Source organism: Camellia sinensis, chromosome 2, assembly GCF_055761805.1.
Source record: "Camellia sinensis isolate YWXY chromosome 2, ASM5576180v1, whole genome shotgun sequence".
Lineage (NCBI taxonomy): Eukaryota > Viridiplantae > Streptophyta > Magnoliopsida > Ericales > Theaceae > Camellia > Camellia sinensis.
This window is the reverse complement of record NC_138962.1, coordinates 21,736,397-21,756,886: the sequence shown is the minus strand read 5'-3', so window position 1 is coordinate 21,756,886 and position 20,490 is coordinate 21,736,397. Positions and strand designations below refer to the sequence as shown.

The 20,490-nt window shown below is 33.8% G+C and overlaps 1 protein-coding gene across 3 annotated transcripts; it reads left to right on the top strand.

Annotated features, from left to right (window-relative positions):
- Positions 1 to 11,967: 11,967 nt before the first annotated feature.
- LOC114267312 (protein BASIC PENTACYSTEINE5) lies at positions 11,968 to 19,106 on the top strand. 3 transcript variants are annotated; one of them, XM_028208348.2, is made up of 4 exons: positions 11,986 to 12,168; positions 17,549 to 17,627; positions 17,714 to 17,782; positions 17,975 to 19,106. In XM_028208348.2, the coding sequence occupies exons 3-4, from the start codon at positions 17,714 to 17,716 to the stop codon at positions 18,836 to 18,838; spliced, it is 933 nt and encodes a 310-aa protein (XP_028064149.2). In that variant the 5' UTR covers positions 11,986 to 12,168; positions 17,549 to 17,627; the 3' UTR covers positions 18,839 to 19,106. The 3 variants fall into 3 exon arrangements, with proteins under 3 accessions (XP_028064148.2, XP_028064150.2, XP_028064149.2); XM_028208347.2 differs by having other exon boundaries at positions 11,968 to 12,168; positions 17,549 to 17,782; XM_028208349.2 differs by lacking the exon at positions 17,549 to 17,627 and having other exon boundaries at positions 11,980 to 12,168.
- The last annotated feature ends 1,384 nt before the right edge of the window (positions 19,107 to 20,490 follow it).

Sequence of the window (20,490 nt, the reverse complement as noted above, 5' to 3'; positions counted from 1 at the left end):
AAAACAGCTTTTTAGAGTTTGCAAAACTAATAAACAATAGAAACAACCAAACAGACTTCCCAAATCCCATCTTCAACTGGGTAACAACCGACTGAGAGAAACCCAACTCTAATTCCATTGATTAGTCCTAAATCAAACTCAAAACATTTTCAAATTTTGCATAAGCCCACAAACAGATTGTCGACAAATCAAATGGTTACCCAAATTTGATTACCACAGAGTATTACTGTATAAAAACTCGAACACAAAAACTAATCTTGCATACGTACATACATATATATTTACATGGAGAAAAATCGCTTAGTTGTGAGGATGATTGCATGATCTTCCCTCTCTTGGCAAACCCTAACAAAAATTCGTGAAACGAATTAAGCAGAGATGAGGGAATGAAAACGACGAGTATAGGCAGCGTCGCCGCGACCCATGCTGCTCTCAACAATGCAACGAGCTCTATCTCCATTCTTCAAAAACCCTGATTCGTCCACGAAACAACCCACCATGGCTTCAATCTTCTATACACCATTTCAGAGTAACGATTGTCCAAGTAATTGCCCATGAAAAGGCTGTGGACACTTCACTGGATTGATGAGAATTATGGGGTTGTTGCAAACTTGCAGTTGAGGTTAGTTTATTTTAATTGAGGTGGTTAGACTATGATCAAATTTAAAAATAAAAATAAAAAAAGTTATTTTTTTATTTCTTTAACTATTTAAATCCATCATTAAATTTAAAATTTTACTTTTTTTTCTTCAAATTAAGAGTTAATGTACATTTTATTAAATCACAATTTATTATCGTTGAATTTTCATCACCAGATGCCTCTTAAATGTCTCTCGGATAATCACTTAAAACAATAATTTGTGAAAAAATTACACTGACCAGTCATCCGCCCAGTAGATCGATGGTTTGATAAAATTATAAAATTTTCCATTAAAATATCAAATGTAATTTTAATTCAAATTTAATGAAAAAATTAATATACCGTTAAAAATAAGGGCGTGGCTCGTTTTAATTATTTGAAGGGTTTATTTTATTGAATATTTTATTATGTATTTTATTTATATATATATAATTAAGTTAATTCAATAATCATAATTTATTTGATTTATTATTTCTGTTATTAAATAAATTAATAATTTATTTTTTAAATATATATTTGTTCATTTTTTAAAAATAAAAAATGTGATAAATTAAATAAGTTACGATTATTGAATCGATTTAAATTATTATTTTTTGAATAAAATATACAAAGTATTTGACAAAATGAATTATTCAGAATATCAAAATAAAACCCATAGTGAATCTCACGTAAGGCTGCAAATAAACAGAGTTGTTCGTGAATAAACTCGAACTCGGCTCAGTAAGAGCTCATTCGAACTCAGTTCGTTAATTTTTTTTTTGTGTTCAAGCCTTTTAAAATTTTTAATAAGTGAGTCCAAATATTCTAAAACTCGGCTCGTTAGCTGGCTCGTTTAATATTTATTATTTATATATTAAATAATATAAAAATATATATATATAATAAGATAAATATGTTATTTATATATTTAAAAATATAAATGTAAATAATAGTTAACTATAGATAATGCATTTATATAATAGTGGTAGTAGATATTATTATTTTGGTAAAATATTGATTTTTTTTTTTAGAATGTTTATATATATTGTATATATAATTAAATAATTAAAATTTTAATTGTAACTTTAATCCCATACACAAGTATGAATTTATAATTTTTTTTGCTCGTTAAGGTTCGTAAACAAGCTCGATCTCGAGTCCAGCCTAAATCAACTCGGCTCGATTTCGATTCGTTCAATTTTTGTTGAGTTTGAGCTCAAGTTCGAGCTCGAGCTCGAGTTCGAGTTCGTTAAAATCATAATTAACAAGTCAAAATATACTAAAGTTCGACTTGGCTCGACTTGATTCGTTTACAACCCTAATCTCACGTCTGTGACAAATTGTTTGACTTAGCTTCTATTCTTGATTAAGCAAAAATATTTTAAATAATTTTTTAAAAAAATAATTATCTAAATATTAAAAAATAATACTTTTAATTTTTATTTTTTAATTATCAATTTTTAACTATCAATTTTTAACTTATAATCAATTTATATATTGTTTGAACTAGGGTGGCATTAGGCCTGAAATCTTGCGGTTCAATTGAGGCCTGCCCCACTTTTATTAGGCCCAAATTGTGAACCAGACAGTATGGTCGGTTGGGCCAAGGCGAATGAGACATGGACTAGGCCTAGGCTTGTGGTTTGAACCCTAGAATGCTTGTGAGCCCAGCTTGCAAACCAACCCCCTGCATAGGAGTAAGAGGCCCACCAGCCCAGTTGCTTATCATTTTTTCCTCTCAAAAAAAATATTACTAAACTTTTAAATGCACTTTTCTTTTTCGTTTTTTTTTTTAAAAAAAGAGGCTTCAATAATTGGACTGAGAATTTTGTCCCATTGATAGTCATTACGTAAAGTTCATCCCATATATCCTTTGTGTAAAAAATTACACCGATTATTTGATATATATATATATATATATATTAAAAAATAAAATCATATTTGTAGATTATTTTTAAAAATAAATGTGTTTTAATCATATAATTATTTATCAATCAATTTTATTTTTTTAAATAACTTAACAAATAAGAGAAATTCAAATGAGGCCCATAATTCACTTAATTATATCCCTCAATAATTTATCATTTTTTTATGTAATAATTAGTATAATATATACATTGAACTCATGCCCCTACTCATATTTTTTTTAGCCTGTAAAAATTATAATTAATAATGAAGATCAATAATGGGGAGATATAAATACATAATTTAATCTAAAAAATAGTGGGTTAGTATCACACAAATAAAATACAATCTACAATTATCCGTATCGCATCTAATATCTTATTAAAAAACATAATGAAATGCCCTTTGTTACACATGATTTTGAATTCAAATTTAATTCGTTTGTGATATAATTTTTTTTTTATTTGCACTTTTTCCAAGAAAGTAGAATGGTGAGCGTTGTCTAGGCCGAGTGGTTGGTGAATGTGTTACTTAGCTCATGGTTTAATTATTGACGTTAAGCTGTGAAAAAATAAAACGAGAGCATCTCTCTCTAGCTTCTGTCTTTAGGGTTTCTCAAGTTGGCGCCGTTTGGGAGGGGGAGGGGGTTCCGGCCTCCGACCGCCCCTCTCCTCTCTCCTCCCATCTTTCTTTCCTTCTTTATTGCTTAATAAACCTTGGGAGTTATCTATTCCCAACCTCTCCCTCTTCGTGAGGTGTCTCTTTTCCCATGGTGGAAGCTTTACTGGGTTGCTCCTCCTTCTACCGGTGCCAGATCTACCTTGGTCTTCTTCTCCGTTGCTCGCCGTCGCTGTCTTCCCCTTCCCTCTACCAGATCTGCCTTGGATCTGTTTTGCCTCCATTGTTCCACAACCCAGATCTGGTGCCTCCGGATATGAGGTGTATTTTTCAGTTTTTTTGTTTTCTTGTTTGGGTGTGATTGTATAGAATCCATCGATACTTTTAGGTGGCTTACTCACTCTATAGTTACAATCTATGATCTCAGACATGCTCCACAGTTGATTTTATTCGACCTCTGCTTTGCAGTACGAGCGCGAGCACTTAATGTGCGTTTGAGATTTTCATAGTTTTTATACATGTGTGCTTATATTCTGATTTTTCTTAGCTTGGTGTAAGTTTTTTGTTGGATGGATTCCTATGTAAGTGTCGTTTGGCTTCAGTAATGAAATTTCTCTCTGATCAAAAAAAAAAAACTTGTAAAAAAATATTTTTTTTGCGAATTTCTTAATTGCAATATAGATAACTCTGAGAATGTAAATTTTTAGCAAAAGAATTAAATAGTCAATACAAATTATTAAATCATTATTTTATTTTTATTCATATCTTTTTATAAAAAATTTAAACATCATTAAAAATAAATTCTCAAACACACCTTAGACTATCTCCACCCAAACCTTAAAAATTTGGTATGTCAAATTTTTTTGACAGCTTTGGTGATTAATTAGCATATGCTAATTTGATATGGAAGATCTCCACTCTCGATATGTTAAACTATTATTATATTAGTTTTAAAATTTGAATTCTTTGTTTGAAGACAAAATAAAAAGGAAAACATAATAGATAAAAAAAAAAAAAAAAAAAAAAAAAAAAAAAAGGACAACAAGGGGTATTTATGTCAAAATTGGTGTGAAGGGGTAACGCAAAAAGCCACATCAGCTTTTGGCACATTAGATAAGATTGATGTTTAGTACCAAAATTGTCACGACCCAAACCCGCCTCTGTGGGTTTAGCATCGTAACCAGCCAGTAATCCTTGGACTACCGAAGGCCTCTGAACAGATTAACGAGATTAAGGGGCTAGCGGAAGCAAATACGTAAATATAGTTGTCTAATGAGCTGTGCTGACTTATATGAAACGGAATATTTAAAACTTTATATACATAATCAAAAGTCAATCATACATTATACCCACACACATTACAGTATCTTAAGTCCAGCCAACAGAATTAAAACAAGTCATACATATACATAGAACCAACAGAACTTGAACACAGGACACTTCGAGAACCCCCACGTGAGGCACAATAGTTGGCTGATAACAGGACACAGATCCAGACAAAAGCCTTCAAGCTCGGGCTCTAGAATGCTCACCTATACATATATATACACACAATGAGCTAAAGCCCAATGAATAATAACAGAGGAAAGGATTTAATGAATGATATCCATCACAGAGTTAGAAATCAAATTCTTATCAGAAACAGATTCATACACATATTCGTAATCATTTCCATATTCAAATTTTGCATATAATCATACGTGGCACATCCCTTAGCGTTAACAAATCTGATGGCCCATAAATGGACGGCCTTGAAGGCATTCTGATGACTCATGTGCACAAAGACGTTTCCGATGACCCATGGAGGGACCTGATGACCCATAAAGTGACGCATATTATATAATGCTAAGGATGTCATGAATAACTTTCAGAATCTTGGACAATCATTCATTCATTCAAAACATAGCGTAGCATTTCAGAGAACTACTTACTTCATATCATAATATTCAGAAAATACTTAACATTAAGCATAACTTTACAAAGTTATTACTCACAGATGATTGGTAGCCCTAACTAGATAGTAAGGCGGCCCTTCACTTGTTCTAAGGCGCGTGACCTACATGAACACACATACGAACACACACTTGAAACACACGTTTGAATTGTACATAACTTATGTTATTTGCTCCTAGTGTGTTTCTAACCCCTTAATCCTCATTATGGAGTCTTAAACATGGCTTAGAAATGCCTAGGATGGAATGAGGATGCAAGAATGCGTTGGAAAACATTTCTTAAGATTTGCTGAAAATAAGGTCCACGCTCGAGCGTGGCTTCCCTCGCTCGAGCGGACATGCAGACAATGAAGTTTCACTCGAGCATGAATCTCCTCGCTCGAGCGTACTGTAAACTCATGGAAAAGTGCTGGATACATGATTTTCACGCTCGACGGGCGCTCGATTTACGCTCGAGCATGAGACTCAGAACCTCGCTCGAGCGTGGATTCCCTTGCTCGAGCGGACTGCAAAACACAAGAACTTTTGGGTATATGCATTTCACGCTCGAGCGTACACTTTCACGCTCGAGCGGAGTGCACGTACTCAGAGTTCACGCTCGAGCGTAAAGTCCCACGCTCGAGCGTGGATCAAATTTCTGGAAATTCCAGATTTGATCACCAAGCTCAATTGCGACCTTTGAAGCATCAAACTCAATTTTCTGGGCCCAAAACTTTGGAAAACACTAATAACTCATAAAACAACATGTTTGAAAGATCATTTCAAGAAATCATGGCCCAAAAGGAAATCAATTTTGCACAAACTCAACTTAAATTCAAAATCAATTGATGAACATCACATGCAAGTACATTTTTGAGCTAAGGCTCTTCAAAACATGATCAAATGCTACCAAATCACATGAAACTCATTGTGTTTCCAAAATCAGAATAGACTTAACACATGCATAAATGAATTCTTGAAATAAATCTCTAAAATGCCATGAAACATGCATGCATGCATAATTTCATTCTTAATTCCCGACCTTTAATTCAATTCACATGTTAATTCGCCTACATAACTGATTTCAAGCATTAATCAACTAAATTGCAAGGCTAAAGACTAACATTCTTACCTAAAGTTGATTACAAGTGTGATCCTAACTCAAAGCTTCAAATTATCTTCAATCTTCTAGCCAATTCCCCCTTGTGAAGTCAATTTTTGAACTAGAACCCAAATCTCTCAACTCTCTCTCTCTCTCTCTTCCATCTCTTGCATCAGTTGGAAGGAATAAAAATGAGAAAGACAACTTAGCGGGGTCAAAAAGGCCTAATAAGTGGTAATTGACAAAATAAAACAAATAGCATTATTTTAATCAAATTTAGTCATTCCGAACCGAATTTTAATTAAGCCTACCATAAAATTCTATAAATTCTAACTAGCACATAAATCAAGTCAATTTTTGATTCGAATGCCGACAAGACTTTCAATTTACATATTAAAGTGGAATTCCAAACAGATATTTCTACAAGTAACAGATAGTAAGCCAAATATCATGCAAATCACATAATAAACCCATAATTTATTTTATTCACTTAATTAACATCCTTAACTACCGATTAGTGGCTAATTGTGGATCGGGGTTATTACAAAAATAAAATTATTAGAGTGTCACATTATATTTAAAATATCAAATGAAAATACTCGAAGTATTTAATTAAGTCCATAACTGTAATAACCCCGATCCACAATTAGCCACTGATCGGTAATTAAGGATGTTAACAAGAGGATTAAAATAAATTATGGTTTATTATGTAATTTGCACGATATTTGGCCTCATACCTGTTACTTATAGAAATATCTGTTTGGAATTCCACTTTAATATGTAAATTGAAAGCCTTATCGGCGTCCGAAACCGAAATTGATTACGTCAATATGTTAATTGGAATTTTTAGAGCCATATGGCAAGTTTTATTAAGGCCTCGTTTGGGAACAAGCTAATTTAGTAACTTTTTTGCTATTTGGCTAAAAAAGTAGGTAAAAAAAACTTGTATGTTTGGGATGACTGTTTGGCTAATTACGAAAAGATGTGCAAAAAGTAGAGAGAAAAAGAGAATCTTTGACTTTTTGGTATAAGTTGTTGGCTTTTTGGCTAATTTAGTAACTTTTTAACTAATTGGCTAAAAAAGTAAGTCCCCAAACGGGGCCTAAAAATTGATTCAGTCCGATTAATTAAGTCATGTTTAGTTAGCCTAATATTCCTAATTAATGTGTTTTAGTACCATATATACATATATGAGCCTTAACTTATTTTTGAGCTTAATTCTTTGCTCCTCTTAGTGCAAAAATCTGAGGTTTTCTTTTAGAGAGAGAGAGAGTGTGCAATTCTAAAGAGAGAGATGGAGGAATTGAGGGAGAATTGAAGACCTTGGCTTAGATTCATCAAAACTAAGCTAGAGCTAGAGTAATTCAAGACTATAGGTATGAATTCAACCCCTAAATTATGAATCTAAGTTATCAACATGAAGATTATGTGTTTAAGTGTGTATATTGAGCTTAGAAGGAAGATTTGAGTGGCAATTCATGCATGCGTGTACATTTTCTTACAAATTGAGCATGATTTCCATGAATCCTCTCTTGCATGTTTGAAATTCATCTTCATTTGGGGAAATCATCAAGTTTCAAGTTGTTTTGTGGTGTTTGATCATGTTTTGGGAAGCTCAAAACCAAGAAAACCCATGCATGTTGTGTTCATAAACATTCATCATGTTTTAAGTTGAAATTGTGAGTTTTTAACAAACTCTTGGGCCATGATTTTATGAAATAATCCGTAATTCTTCATGTTTTACAAGTTTACTATGTTATCTCAAGTTTTGGGGCCCAAGAGATGTGTTTTCAAGGTTGGAATTCGAGTTTCAAGCTTGAAGGTACAATCTGGAAATTTCAGAATTTGCATCTACGCTCGAGCGTGGGAGTTCACACTCGAGCGACCGCTCTGAGTGCGTGCACTCCGCTCAAGTGACCAAAAGTCTGCTCGAGCGTGAATTGCAAGCTCCCAGAAGTTTCATGTCTTTTACAGATCGCTCGAGCGAAGGAATGTGCGCTCGAGCGACCATTCACATTTTGCATGTCCACTCGAGCGAGAAAAGCTACGCTCGAGCGTGGACCTTATTTTCAGAAATTTTGCCTAAGTGTTCCAAGGCATGTTTTGGCATCCTCATTGCATCTTAGGCATTCTTAAGCCTTAATTAAACCATAGTAATGAGGTTATGGATTAAAAACACTCTAAGAAAAGAATGTACTAAGTTCCGAGACTGCAAGTGTGTGTGTTTTAGGTAATGTGATATGAAAGAATAAGAATCAATGTAATGAAAGCTAAGCCTTAATGGTTACTTGAATGTGTAATGATAAGACATGCTTGTGTTATGTATTTTGTGATTGTAGGTCAAGACTCGAGGATTGATTGACCGTTTACTAGAACCACTGTGAGTAACGTTATTGTAAATATACGTTCATATGAATTACGTTCCAAATGAAATATGATAAGTTCTGATTTCTGAAATGATATCTGTTTTCGTGAATGAATATTCCAAGTTTGAAATCTATTATGGCATCCATAGATAGTCCCAAGTCATGGGGGACGGTATGAAAATACGGGTCCATGACATACAAGTAATTACGAGACCTCGTTAGCCACTTCATTATGGTGATATGTGTTTAATCAGTATTCAAAACCGATTACTCTAGTCGGAAGACGTTCTGTGATGTGTTCTATGGGATGTACCATTATTATGTTCTGATATAAGAATGATTATGCTCTGGTCTGTTTTCTGCTTATGATATATTCGGATTTCGTTCACTAAACCCTTTACCTTAATGTTATTCATTATTCTTTAGCTCATTGTGTGTATATATATGTATAGGTGAGCATTCTGGAGCCCGAGTCTAAAGGCTTTTGTCTGGATCTGTGTTCCGTTGTCAGCCAACCATTGTGCCTCACGTGGAGGTTCCCAAAGCGTCATGTGTTTAAGTTTTGTGGTTTCTGTTTATATAAGACTTATTTTGATGTCGTTGGCTGTACTTAAAATACTGTAATGTGTGCGGGTATAATATATGGTTAACTACCAGTTATGTATATAAAGTTTTAAATATTCCGTTTCAAATAAGTCAGCACAGCTCATTGGACAACTATATTTATGTATTTGCTTCCGCTAGCTCCTTAATCTTGTTAATTTGTTCAGAGGCCATTAGTAATCCAAGGATTACTGGTCGGTTACGATGCTAAACCTATGGGGTGGGTTTGGGTCGTGACAATAGCACCAATAAAAAATTCGCAAAGTGTTTAATTGAGATTCTATTTGAAGTGTTAGTTTTTTTTGGGTAAATTATACTAACACTTTTAAGATTTGATTCAATTACATTCTATTCTCTAACATTCTGGAAATTATATTCTCACACCTATGGTTAATACTCTCACTTCACAACTCTTCATGCTTATTAGGAGTGAGTAGCGGATATACCGATCCGCCTAAACTGACCAAATCGAACCGATCCGCCGCATTTTGGACGGATGTGTGATAACGAGCGGACGGTTGGGAGCACTCCTAGGAATTTGCAAGACTTTGTATTTTCAATTTGTTTAGATATTCTATTTGTGTTTTCAAACACAAACAGAATATATTTTTTGAATTGAAAAAAATAAATGTATTATTTAGCTATATTTTTTAGTTTTTAAATCTAATTCTAAAAATAATAAATAAAAAAGACGATATATGCTGGTTGGTTTTTGTTTTAAAAAAGAGACATAGATGTAATAATACAGAGATATACAATCTCTACTACTGCCACGTTCATGATTTTGGTGGTTTGCATTATTTTTATATTTTAAGAACCACATATTGTAATACTTTATATGGATGTGGCATACTGTTATTGTAATATGTGGATAAGGCATACAATGATTATAATATTCTAAAGTTTCAAACTTTCTATCTTTGGACGAGGCATGTTGTACTTGTTATACTTTTTTAAATCATTCACGGTAATACTTTTTTTTTTAAGTGCACAAGTTGAATTATGTTGAAAATTTATAAAATTTTAAGTTGCCAAACCGATTCTCATCCATCCGCTCAATCCACATCCGCCGAATTGGCGGACAGATATGGATTGATTTTCTCAAATCCGCCAATTTGGCGGACGGTTGACAAATTGGAGATTCCGTGGCCGTAACCAACCTGCGCTCACGCCTAATGCTTATATAAAAGGCAACAACTCTAATAGAAAACACAGATGAAATTACATTTAAAAAAAAAAAGGCAAATTACACAAATAGTCCCTATAGTTTGGGGGTCGTATCACTTTAGTCATTAACTTTTCAATTATGACACATTTGATCTTGAATTTTGAATCTTGTTTCAAATAAGGACAATTGAACATACCATTGCTTAATTTCAGGGGCAAAATTGTCAATTTGATAAAATATAAACTAATTTGACAAAAATAAATGTCAAAAAAATATTTTGAATTTTTAAAAATTATTTATACCCATCAAAGATAAAATTATGTAAAATTAACAAAAATTACATGATTAATTTTTTAAAATTAATTTTACATGATCATCATCCAAATACATAATAAAAATTAATTTGGTAAAAAGAAAATAAATGTCCAAAAAATTTATCAATTTTATATAATTTTATCTTTAGTATATAGAAATAATTTTAAAAAATTCAAAAATAATTTTTTGACATTTATTTTTGTCAAATTAATATGTATTTTATCAAATTGACGAATTTGTCCTTGAAAAATCCAATAGTATCTTTAATTGTCATTGTTTGGAACAAGATTCAAAATTCATAGTCAAATGTGTCACAATTGAAAAGTCAGGGACTAAAGTGATATAAACTCTAAACCATAGGGATCATTGGTGTAATTAACCCAAAAAAAAAAGTAAAGCAAAGGAAGGAGGAAAAAAAAACAGAGGAAGTAAAGCAAAATAAGAAAAGAGAAAGTGCATAAATTCAATATTTTCATTCCGTCTAAATAATTACAATGACAATGGGGTTAGTGTAATTTCTCAAATGTCAGAGAGTAATATGTATTAAAGCCAAACATCAAAGGTATAAGTGTAATTTATCGTTTTTTGTGGTTAAAATAGTAAAAAATTCAAAACATTTCAGGATTGTTTTGAATATGACTTATAAGTTAATTTTTTTATTTCTTATGAAAAGACGTACAAAAAAATAAAGAGATGATGTGACTCAAATAAGACAAAAAAATCAATTAATTAACTTTTTTGGTTCATCCGAAAATACCCCAATCATATCACTATCTCTATTTTCTACACATTATTTTTTTTTTTTGTAAAAAATTAATGAAAATAATCATTTCACAAATACCGCTGAGTGCATATCACCATCATCTTGTTTGATTTCAATTTTCAATTTATTAAATTCAATTTTATAAAAATAATTTTTTATTTTTCATTTTTTTTGTTTTCAATAATTTTTTTAATATTTTAAGTAAATTTTTTATTTTTAAATACACATAATATAAATACAATAAAAAAATATAATATTTGTGAAAAAATACAAATTCATTATAAAATATAAAAAAATACAAAAATTCAATACATTTTTATATTTTTATGTATTTATTAATTTTTTAAAAAAATATTTTACCTTTTAAATATATTTAAGTTAAGTACATTTAAAAAATAAAAAAATTATTTAAAATATTAAAAAAATGTATTATGAAAAATAAAAAAAAATTATTTTTAAAAAATCAAAATTCAAAAAATTAGAATCGAATGAGATGATTGACATGGTTAAAAATGTAACAAAAAAATAAAAAATAAAAAATGCAAAGCAACACAAAAAGAAAAGAAAAACAAATTTGGGGTAAAAGGTAGCATCTGTACTAGGGAGGGTTGTAAGACACCTCGAAGACTATTAGAAGAAAAACACAGAAATATCTCTCTCTCTCTCTCTCTCTCTCTCGTGCTTCACTATGGAACTGTCAATTGAAAAGAGTTTCAGCGATGGATTTCGATTATAATCCATACAGATTCTTCTTCAAGCTCCATCGTCGTCTTCATCGGTAACTTTCTATCTTCCACTCAAAATCTCCCATTTTCACTCACTTTCTCACTCAATTTCTTTTATTTTCTTGTTTTGTACTTCTCTGTCCTGCCCTTAATCATCAAACACATATGCATTCGTCTCAAGAATTGTATATACATGCTTTGTAAAGCTTGATTTTTATAATTAATCTGCTCGAAACCCTAGCTTCATCGATTTTCGAGCTTACTCACTTTGAAGTTGTGTACAAAGAGGCAAAATCATGATCGATCATTATCTTGATCCCTAGCTACTGTAATTGTTTTGTGGTTTATTTACAAATAAAAGGTCATTTTTTTGGCTCCAGATTGGTGTATGAATTCCAAGAAATTTAGCTGGATTTGGGATAATGTGCAATTTGTGAGGTCTAGTTGTTTAGTGTTCGTTAGTGTATTCGAGGCTATATGAATCTTAAGAAAGTAATGTTTTTAGCTGGATTTGGGATAATGTGCAAATAGTGAAGTAAATTTCGCAAAGAAAAGGGAAATTAGTTGCTCCAAATTGGTGTATGAATCTTAAGAAGTAATATGTTTAGCTCAATTTGGCATAATTTGCAATTAGTGAGGTGTGGTTGTTTAGTGACTATTAGGGTATGTTTGATTCACTTCACTATTAGTGAAGTATTAATAATCCTATCAAATTAGTGTGGTGTTAACTATCCCACCCCTACCCCATTACTAATAATCCTACAAATTTGTTGGATTAATTATCCATTGGATTAATAATCCTAAACCAAAGTGTCAAAACAAACATAGGATGATTGGGCCCACGGATTAATAATCCTAATCCCATGCTTTAATCCTTCCAATCAAACATGTATAATAGTTTTAGATGGGTTTGTGATAATGGGCAATTCGTGAGGTAAATTTTGCAAAGAAAAGTTAAATTCGTTGCTCCAGATTGCTGTATGAATATTCAGAAGTAATATTTTTAGCTGGATTTGGGATAATGTGTGATTAGTGAGGTGTGGTTGTTTAGTTGACTGTTAGTGTATCCAATGCTGTCCTGATTTAACAGCTACTAGAATAGCTAATAAGGAGAGTGTGTATAAACATTTAGTTTAGAGGTAGGCTTGTGTATGATGTGTATGCAAAGGGTGGCTAATTGGATGCACAAAAGGGGAGAGAGACCACTTTAAAGGGAAGTCATGTCGGTGTTGTTGGGAAAGACCTTTGTGTGTGGTAGAAATTATATTATTTATGTTTTGCTTGTGCCCTAGTAAAAAACAAATTTTATTTCTCCCTCTACAATATTCAAGCATTACATATTCAACTTTATCCAAGTATTTGCACTTACAAAAGAAACCTTTTAAATGTATCAAGTGAGATTCTTAAAAAAATTGGAGAGCTGGGTGTTTTACCTCTATTTAAGATGAGCTTTTCTATTACTTTAGTTTTAAAAACTGTCATTGAGTTATTATTGCTTAAAAATTGAGAGTGGGTAAGGTATTGTTTTAGTGAAGTTTTCATGTTTAGGCGACCTTGAATTTAAGGAAAAAATGGTTTCAGTGGAGAGGAATTGAAGTCAGATATTCTTGGGATAGGGTGTTGGTTATTTATTTATTTATTTTTTGGATAAGTGGGATAGGGTGTTGGTTATGGATGTGTTGCCTTTGTAAATTATGCTGAAGATGCATTTGCTGGTTTCTGATAAAGATTCTGGTGGATGTTCCATTTTGTTTTCTGTTGGTGGAAAGTTGATAGCCTGCTGGACTAGAGGCTGCTATTGGTGTTTATGTTCATGTTTATGGTCTTATTGAGGGATTAGTGGTTTATTTGTTTGAGAAATATTTCCACCAGGTGATTCTTTTTTGTGTACGAAGAGATTTATCAAGGCAAAGAACCTGTATTGGACTTATTTTTCGATTAAGTATGTTTTTCTCATTGGCTGGTGGTGTATCTTGCTTGCTTGGGTGTGTGGTTTGGCTGTTGGGGAAGAGAGTGCCGAGGTTGAAGACTGTTTAATAACCTGTTCAACAAAGTGCTTTACTGGTTTGCTGCTGTCGTGGATGTAGAAGATGGCTGCTGCACCACTTGCGGTTGGTGTGAGTAGCTCTGGGCGAGTGGGGAGCTTGACTGGTTGGTTTGACTTGACCACCACTTGACAAGCCTTTTGGTGCGGGCAGTTGTTTTGATAATCAGTCAGTCATGTTGATGTTTTAAAAAGGTTTGGTTATCTTTTACAGTGTCTAGTGTGTAACCCCTTTTTGGGCCGTGTAATGGTGTTCCTCATGGAGTGTGTTGTTTTCGGCCACGTGAGCCTAATCTCTTGGGCTATGAGAGCGTGCATTTTATTGACTAGGCTTTTATTGTTCTTTGTAGGTTAGGTGTGTGTCTCCCTCTCAAGGGTGTTATCTTTGGGCATGTCTTCAGCTTCATTGTAAATCCTCTTTTTTATTTTTTCTCCTGGTAATAAAACACTTATGTACCAATAATATATATATATATATATATATTATTATGTCTGTAAACTGTTGTTATTGTAACCGGACATGTTTGTACATATATCACCAATATCAGCTCCCTGAGACAGATTCTGTTTTAGAATAACCTGTGCATCAAATAAACTTCATGACCGCATGGCTGTTTAAGATGTATAGCAGTATAGGGTTTGCATTGGACAGTGATAAGAATGGCAATCAGTTTTGACTGTTGATGGTGAAAAGCTAACATAAAGTGAATGCTTCCATTCTCCTGAGTATTTCTTTATGTAGTCTATATGGGTGGGTTGTAGGATGGGCCTAATGTTGGCTACACTCTATACGGTGGGCTAGGGCTTCAAATTATAGCTTAATGGTTGGAAAGATAAGATTAGAGTTGTAAGTATAGAATGTATGTCTGAAGTCCAAATGACATATGTTTATTAGAAGTCAGGGAGTTATTAAGGCTGGAGTAGTGTGGTAAACTAGGTTAGGATTTAAGGTCAAATAAAAAATAAAGAAGAAACCCAGATCTCTAAGGTTGTATTTAGATCATGGATTTAAGTAGGGATATTTGGAAAGGAGAAGGAGAAGGCGAGGAAATGCAAATCAAATATAAGCTAAAAAGATTTCTCCATTTCCCTCGGCTTTTCCTTTCCTTTCCTTTCCAAATCCCTACCCAAAATCCATGATCCAAACACATCATAAGGGTTTTGTAGGAGTCTCACTCAAAGAAATCAACGAAGCCTCACCTTTAAAAGAGAGCAAAATCTACAGAAGTTCCATTCATAATAAATTGTTTAATATGTTTACAAAGCTTTGCTTACGTAGAGGCATAAAACTTCTCCTACAAGACTGAGTTATTCCAATTTCCTACTAGAGAAGGATTTCTAAAACCAAGGCTCGAACATATTTCCAAATAAGAAAAGGACTCAATAAATCTCCCAAACAAACATCTAACTAATCAGGACCAAAGAAAATATGAAAATCATGAAAATATCCCTAGTCTATAAAATTTCAAAATGCCCTTAGTCAAAAATCTGTTTTTCTCCTAATAAAAAGGTACTAGAGCCATCTGGGCTGGTCCAATTCCATCAGAGAATAGTTTTTGGCCATGAAAAGGTACACCAAAATGCACTGGTACTGGTTTGTACTGTACTGATGGAAAAACCAGTACACTAGCTGGTTTGGAATTAACAACATTGTTGTAGCATCACAATCAGATGTCGTAGCTATTTAGAGTACACAGCATCATTGGAGTTATGCTCCGTTATGCTTAAAGCAGTAATCTATGTAGCACGGACACGGACACGGGACACGACATGGACAAGACACGGATACGTAAAAATGCAAATTTTTAAAAAATAGGGGACACGACACGTTGGGGACACGTTTAATATATATAATTTTTTTTATATATTATATGTAAAATTAAAAAATATATACTATATTTATTTATTTTTATTTATTTATTATATGTAAAATTAAAAAATATACACTATTTTTATTCATTTATTTTATTTATTATATGTAAAATTTAAAAATAAATATATTATTTGTATTTATTTATATTATTTATTTACAAAAAAAAAGGTATAAAAAAGAAAAAAGAAAAAAGAAAAAAAGAATAAAAGAGGGAGTGACGGTAATATAGGAAGAGGGGAGAAAAAGTGAAGAGAGTCAAACAAAAAAAATGGGAGAGAGGAAGAGGTGAGAACAGAGAGCGAGGAGATGGGAGACGAGAGGAAGAGGACTCGATCAGAAACGACGATCAGAGAGCGAGAGGCGAGAACAGAGAGAGAGGAGATGAAAACGATGAGAGACGAACACAGAGAGAGGAGACGAACAGAGACGCGAAAGAAATACCTCGATCAGAGACGAAGAGGCCTCAATCTAGGCTTCAACAGGTTCTTTCTCTTTCTCTCTTTCTCTTTCTCTTTCTCTCTCTCTCTCTCTCTATATATATATATATCTTCAATGGGTTAGGGTTTCTCTGTCTCCTGGTTAGGGTTTATTTCTGTTTCTAACGTGTCCTCGACGTGTCAAGCGTGTCTGAAATAGTGTCCGCCTGCAAAAATTCAAAAAAAAAACAGGGACGCGTTAGGTCGAGTGTCGGACACGTGTCTACCGCGTGTCCGACGCATGTCCGTGTCCGACACCCATGCACTGCCTCCAAAGACGTGTCCGTGCTTCATAGGCAATAATCTTTTTAGAGTTCTCAATTCCTTAAGCATCCATGATTCATCTGCTCCCCCCTTCTCCTTCTGAACCACTAGAGACAATGCAAGTAGAACAAAATCTGATTGAAACTAACTAAATGCTTTGATACTTGTAGGAAAAACTAACATGATAACTTAGCTTTTTCTTCCCTATATAGGCTTTAATGTCATACTTGAACATTTATGGTGCTGAGATGATTTTGGACTATTTTGGGAAGATGGTTATAATCAGCTTTTTGGTAAAAAGCTACTTATAAGCAGCTTATAATCAGCTTTTTTGTGAGAGAGGAAGTGGGTTATAATCCGGGAAGTGGATTATAACCCACTTCCCAAAAGAGCCCAAAGGGCTATGTTGTTTTGTTCAACTGTTTATGATGGAAATATTGAAGTCTTTCTATTTGTGATTTGAGTGGCTGTTATGAGATCACGTATCTTCTTTTTCAAATGGCACATAGCATACCTATTTTGTGGGGTATTTCTTCGTTGTTGTCAGATTTGTGTGATTTTATAAAATTGTAGTTGAAGAATGTTTGCCCTATACAAGTAGAAGTTAATGTTGTTTTATTGATTTGGGCCTTGATCTTTTGGGCAGTAGTTGTCTCTGGATTTGTGCTTGTTTCTGTCACCTCCATTCCCCAAAATCAGTAGTATAGTTCTTTGAACCATTGTCTGTTATTAGTTGACTCACGATCCCACTTGTGATTTTCTTTTGCGAAATACAGGAAATTCTCCACTCAGAATGCTAGATGATTGACAAGATAATCTGAACATTGATCTGCAGCTTTGAATTAACCTCTTCTTGTACTGCTGATTACATAGACAATCCCATTTGATTGGGACACAGGATTTAGTTTGGTTTGGTCTTATTGCTTATTTTGTGGACGTAGATGGATGATGGTGGACAACATGAAAATGGGAGGCATAGGATGGATTTCTACAAAGGCGTGCACACTCCGGTAATAACAATGTCATGAACTTTTTGCAAATTAATAAACAAATTTATTAATTTGTCATGCACACTCCAGTCTTTTGCTGTTTAGTTATTCATTTTTTATTATTTTTATTTATCTTGCTTTTAGTATGCAATTCTAGTTTCTTCTGACTTGATACAAATGAATTTTCTTCTACTATTCCTTTTATTATTGCAGTGGAATATGATGCCTCAGTATCAGATGAAGGAAGCAAATGCCTTTTATATGAATAAGAAGATCATGCACATCATTGCTGAGAAGGATAATGCTATTGAGGAACGGAATAGGGCAACCTCTGAAAGAAATGCAGCCATAGAGGAGCGCAATGAGGCAATCAAGCAGCGAGATGACGCAATTGCTGCACGCGATACTGCCATCAGGGAACGAGACAGTGCAATTGCAGCCCTTCGATTCCAGGAAAACTCCATGAATTGTGGAATCCAACGTGGAACAAAACGCATGCATCATTCCTCAAACCATCTTGCGAGTGTTACTGAAGCTGCTTACAATGCAAGGGAAGCCCAAATTACTGATGCCATCCCAATAACAGCAGTTTCATCTAAAGCTGCCAAGTCATGCCAAGCAAAACGAGCAAAGGAGAACAAGGCTGCTCCATCTAACGTATCGAAACCACCTAGAAAGGGAAAGAAAGTGGGTGAGGATCTGAATAGGCATGTCACTACTGATGGGTCAAAAGCCGAGTGGGATGCTCAGGAGCTTGGTTTAATTAACCAGGTTACTTTTGACGAGTCTACCATGCCCGCCCCTGTTTGTTCATGCACTGGAGTGCCTCGTCAGTGCTACAAATGGGGGAACGGAGGGTGGCAATCCTCTTGTTGCACGACCACACTGTCGGTGTATCCGCTGCCTCAGATGCCAAACAAGCGACATTCACGACTTGGTGGCCGGAAGATGAGTGGAAGTGTCTTTAGCAGATTGCTCAGTCGGCTTGCAGCGGATGGCTACAATTTGTCAGTACCAGTGGATCTCAGGAATTACTGGGCCAAACATGGTACGAATCGCTACATTACCATCAAGTAACTTGTCGACTATCCTTGTGAGTGTAAATTTGTTTTTCTGTTTGAGCCTCTTTAGTGTCCAAGACTTGCTGATCTCTTTAACCTAGATGTTGATGAACCAGATAAATGGAAAGATGATGGAGCTCCGGTCCAAGCACCTTTGCTTGACATGGAACTTCTTATCATGTGACTGAAAAAAATGTTTATCCCCCTTCTAAGGGGAGATTTTGTAGACTTTTGGAATTTGTACAAATGGTGTCTGATTATGGATGAAGGTAGTTTTTGTGACATTGACCTTCAATTCCGTTATTCACTAAAGAGGAAGGTTGTCAATTTGAGCTATACCCTATAGCTTTACGGATATGTATCCGTTTGACCCACTGTTAACTCCTCCCTAAACTTTCCCCAAACTTCTCATTTGGATTCATGATCAGTATAGTTGGAATAGAAATGATTGTGATCATCTAATTTTCCTGGTTGATCTCCATCACTCCATGAATTTGCTCTAACAGAAAAGGTTTCTCCCTCTTCATCTTTCCCGGCGATGTAGATTTTTACTATGAGTTTGACTATCTTTGTCATCCCGTTTCCCCCATCCATCCCGAGTCTGAATCTGAAGGCTCTGATACTGATACAACTGATCCTGACCTTTCAGCTACGATTTGTTTGGATCTCAGATTTGTGGAGGAAAAGTAAAGGGAAGGGAAATGTAGATGAAGTAGATTATTTTGTTTTATTTTTATTTTTCTTGGGTTTTTAAAATCATTTTTCCTTCTTTTTTCCTGGCTCTCAATAAATTAAAGATCCAAACATAGTATTGACAATGTTGAGATGAGTCTTTTTGTCTCCTCTCTCATGGGTTATGGTAATGGGTAGTGGATAATTCTGGAAGAATAACATTTTACTCTTTATCTTTGTTCAACATCAATGAAGGGTAGGTTGGAACTTGGAACAATTAGAGAAGTTTTTAAGGTAAAAAGTACGAAAATTTGTTTGGCTTGTCTTTTTTTAGAAATGATTTTGGAAAATTGTTTTGGGAAGAGAATTTTAAAAAAAGTGATTGATTTGATGTGTATGAGAGAGAAAGAATGATTTTGGAAAATAAGTAACTAAACAAAATTTTGAGATTTTTTTTTAGAAAAATTTGTTTGGTTTGATTACTCTTGAAAATTTATTTATAAAGAATTTTTTTTTAAAATTTTTTTGAAAAACAAACCAAAAGGCCTTTGTGTTTTTGAGTCACGAAAAGGGAATTAATTTAACCAAATGGAAGAGAACTCAGACCATATGTAAATTAAAGCACCAATTCCCACAAAAGCCAGAGATCTTGTTGCTAAAGTACAAGGCCAAACTTCTAATAAGTGCCTTAAGTCTTGACTTTCACACTTGGTTGTTCATCTACCATAAAGAAACTGTTTGGGCTTGGGCATTTTGGGTTGCAAGTCGGGTTTGAGCAGACAATTATGGGTTACAAGTTAGGTTTGGACAACGTGTGTTCCACTCACTTGTTGGGGTCATGCATCTAGATTTTCCACGTCTGAAATCAATTTCCCTCTTGTTGGGAGCTAGTCTTGATGAATAAAAACAAAAGTTGCGCTCATTAGATATCTTTTGATTCCTCCTGTCCTTTGTACAATTATTAATTGTCTAAGAATTTGAATTTTAATTCAAATT

Coding starts and splice junctions, on each gene's coding strand:
- LOC114267312 (XM_028208347.2), top strand. CDS start 17,714: ATGGATGATGGTGGACAACATGAAAATGGGAGGCATAGGATGGATTTC. Junction 17,783..17,974: donor ACAAAGGCGTGCACACTCCG/GTAATAACAATG, acceptor TTATTATTGCAG/TGGAATATGATGCCTCAGTA.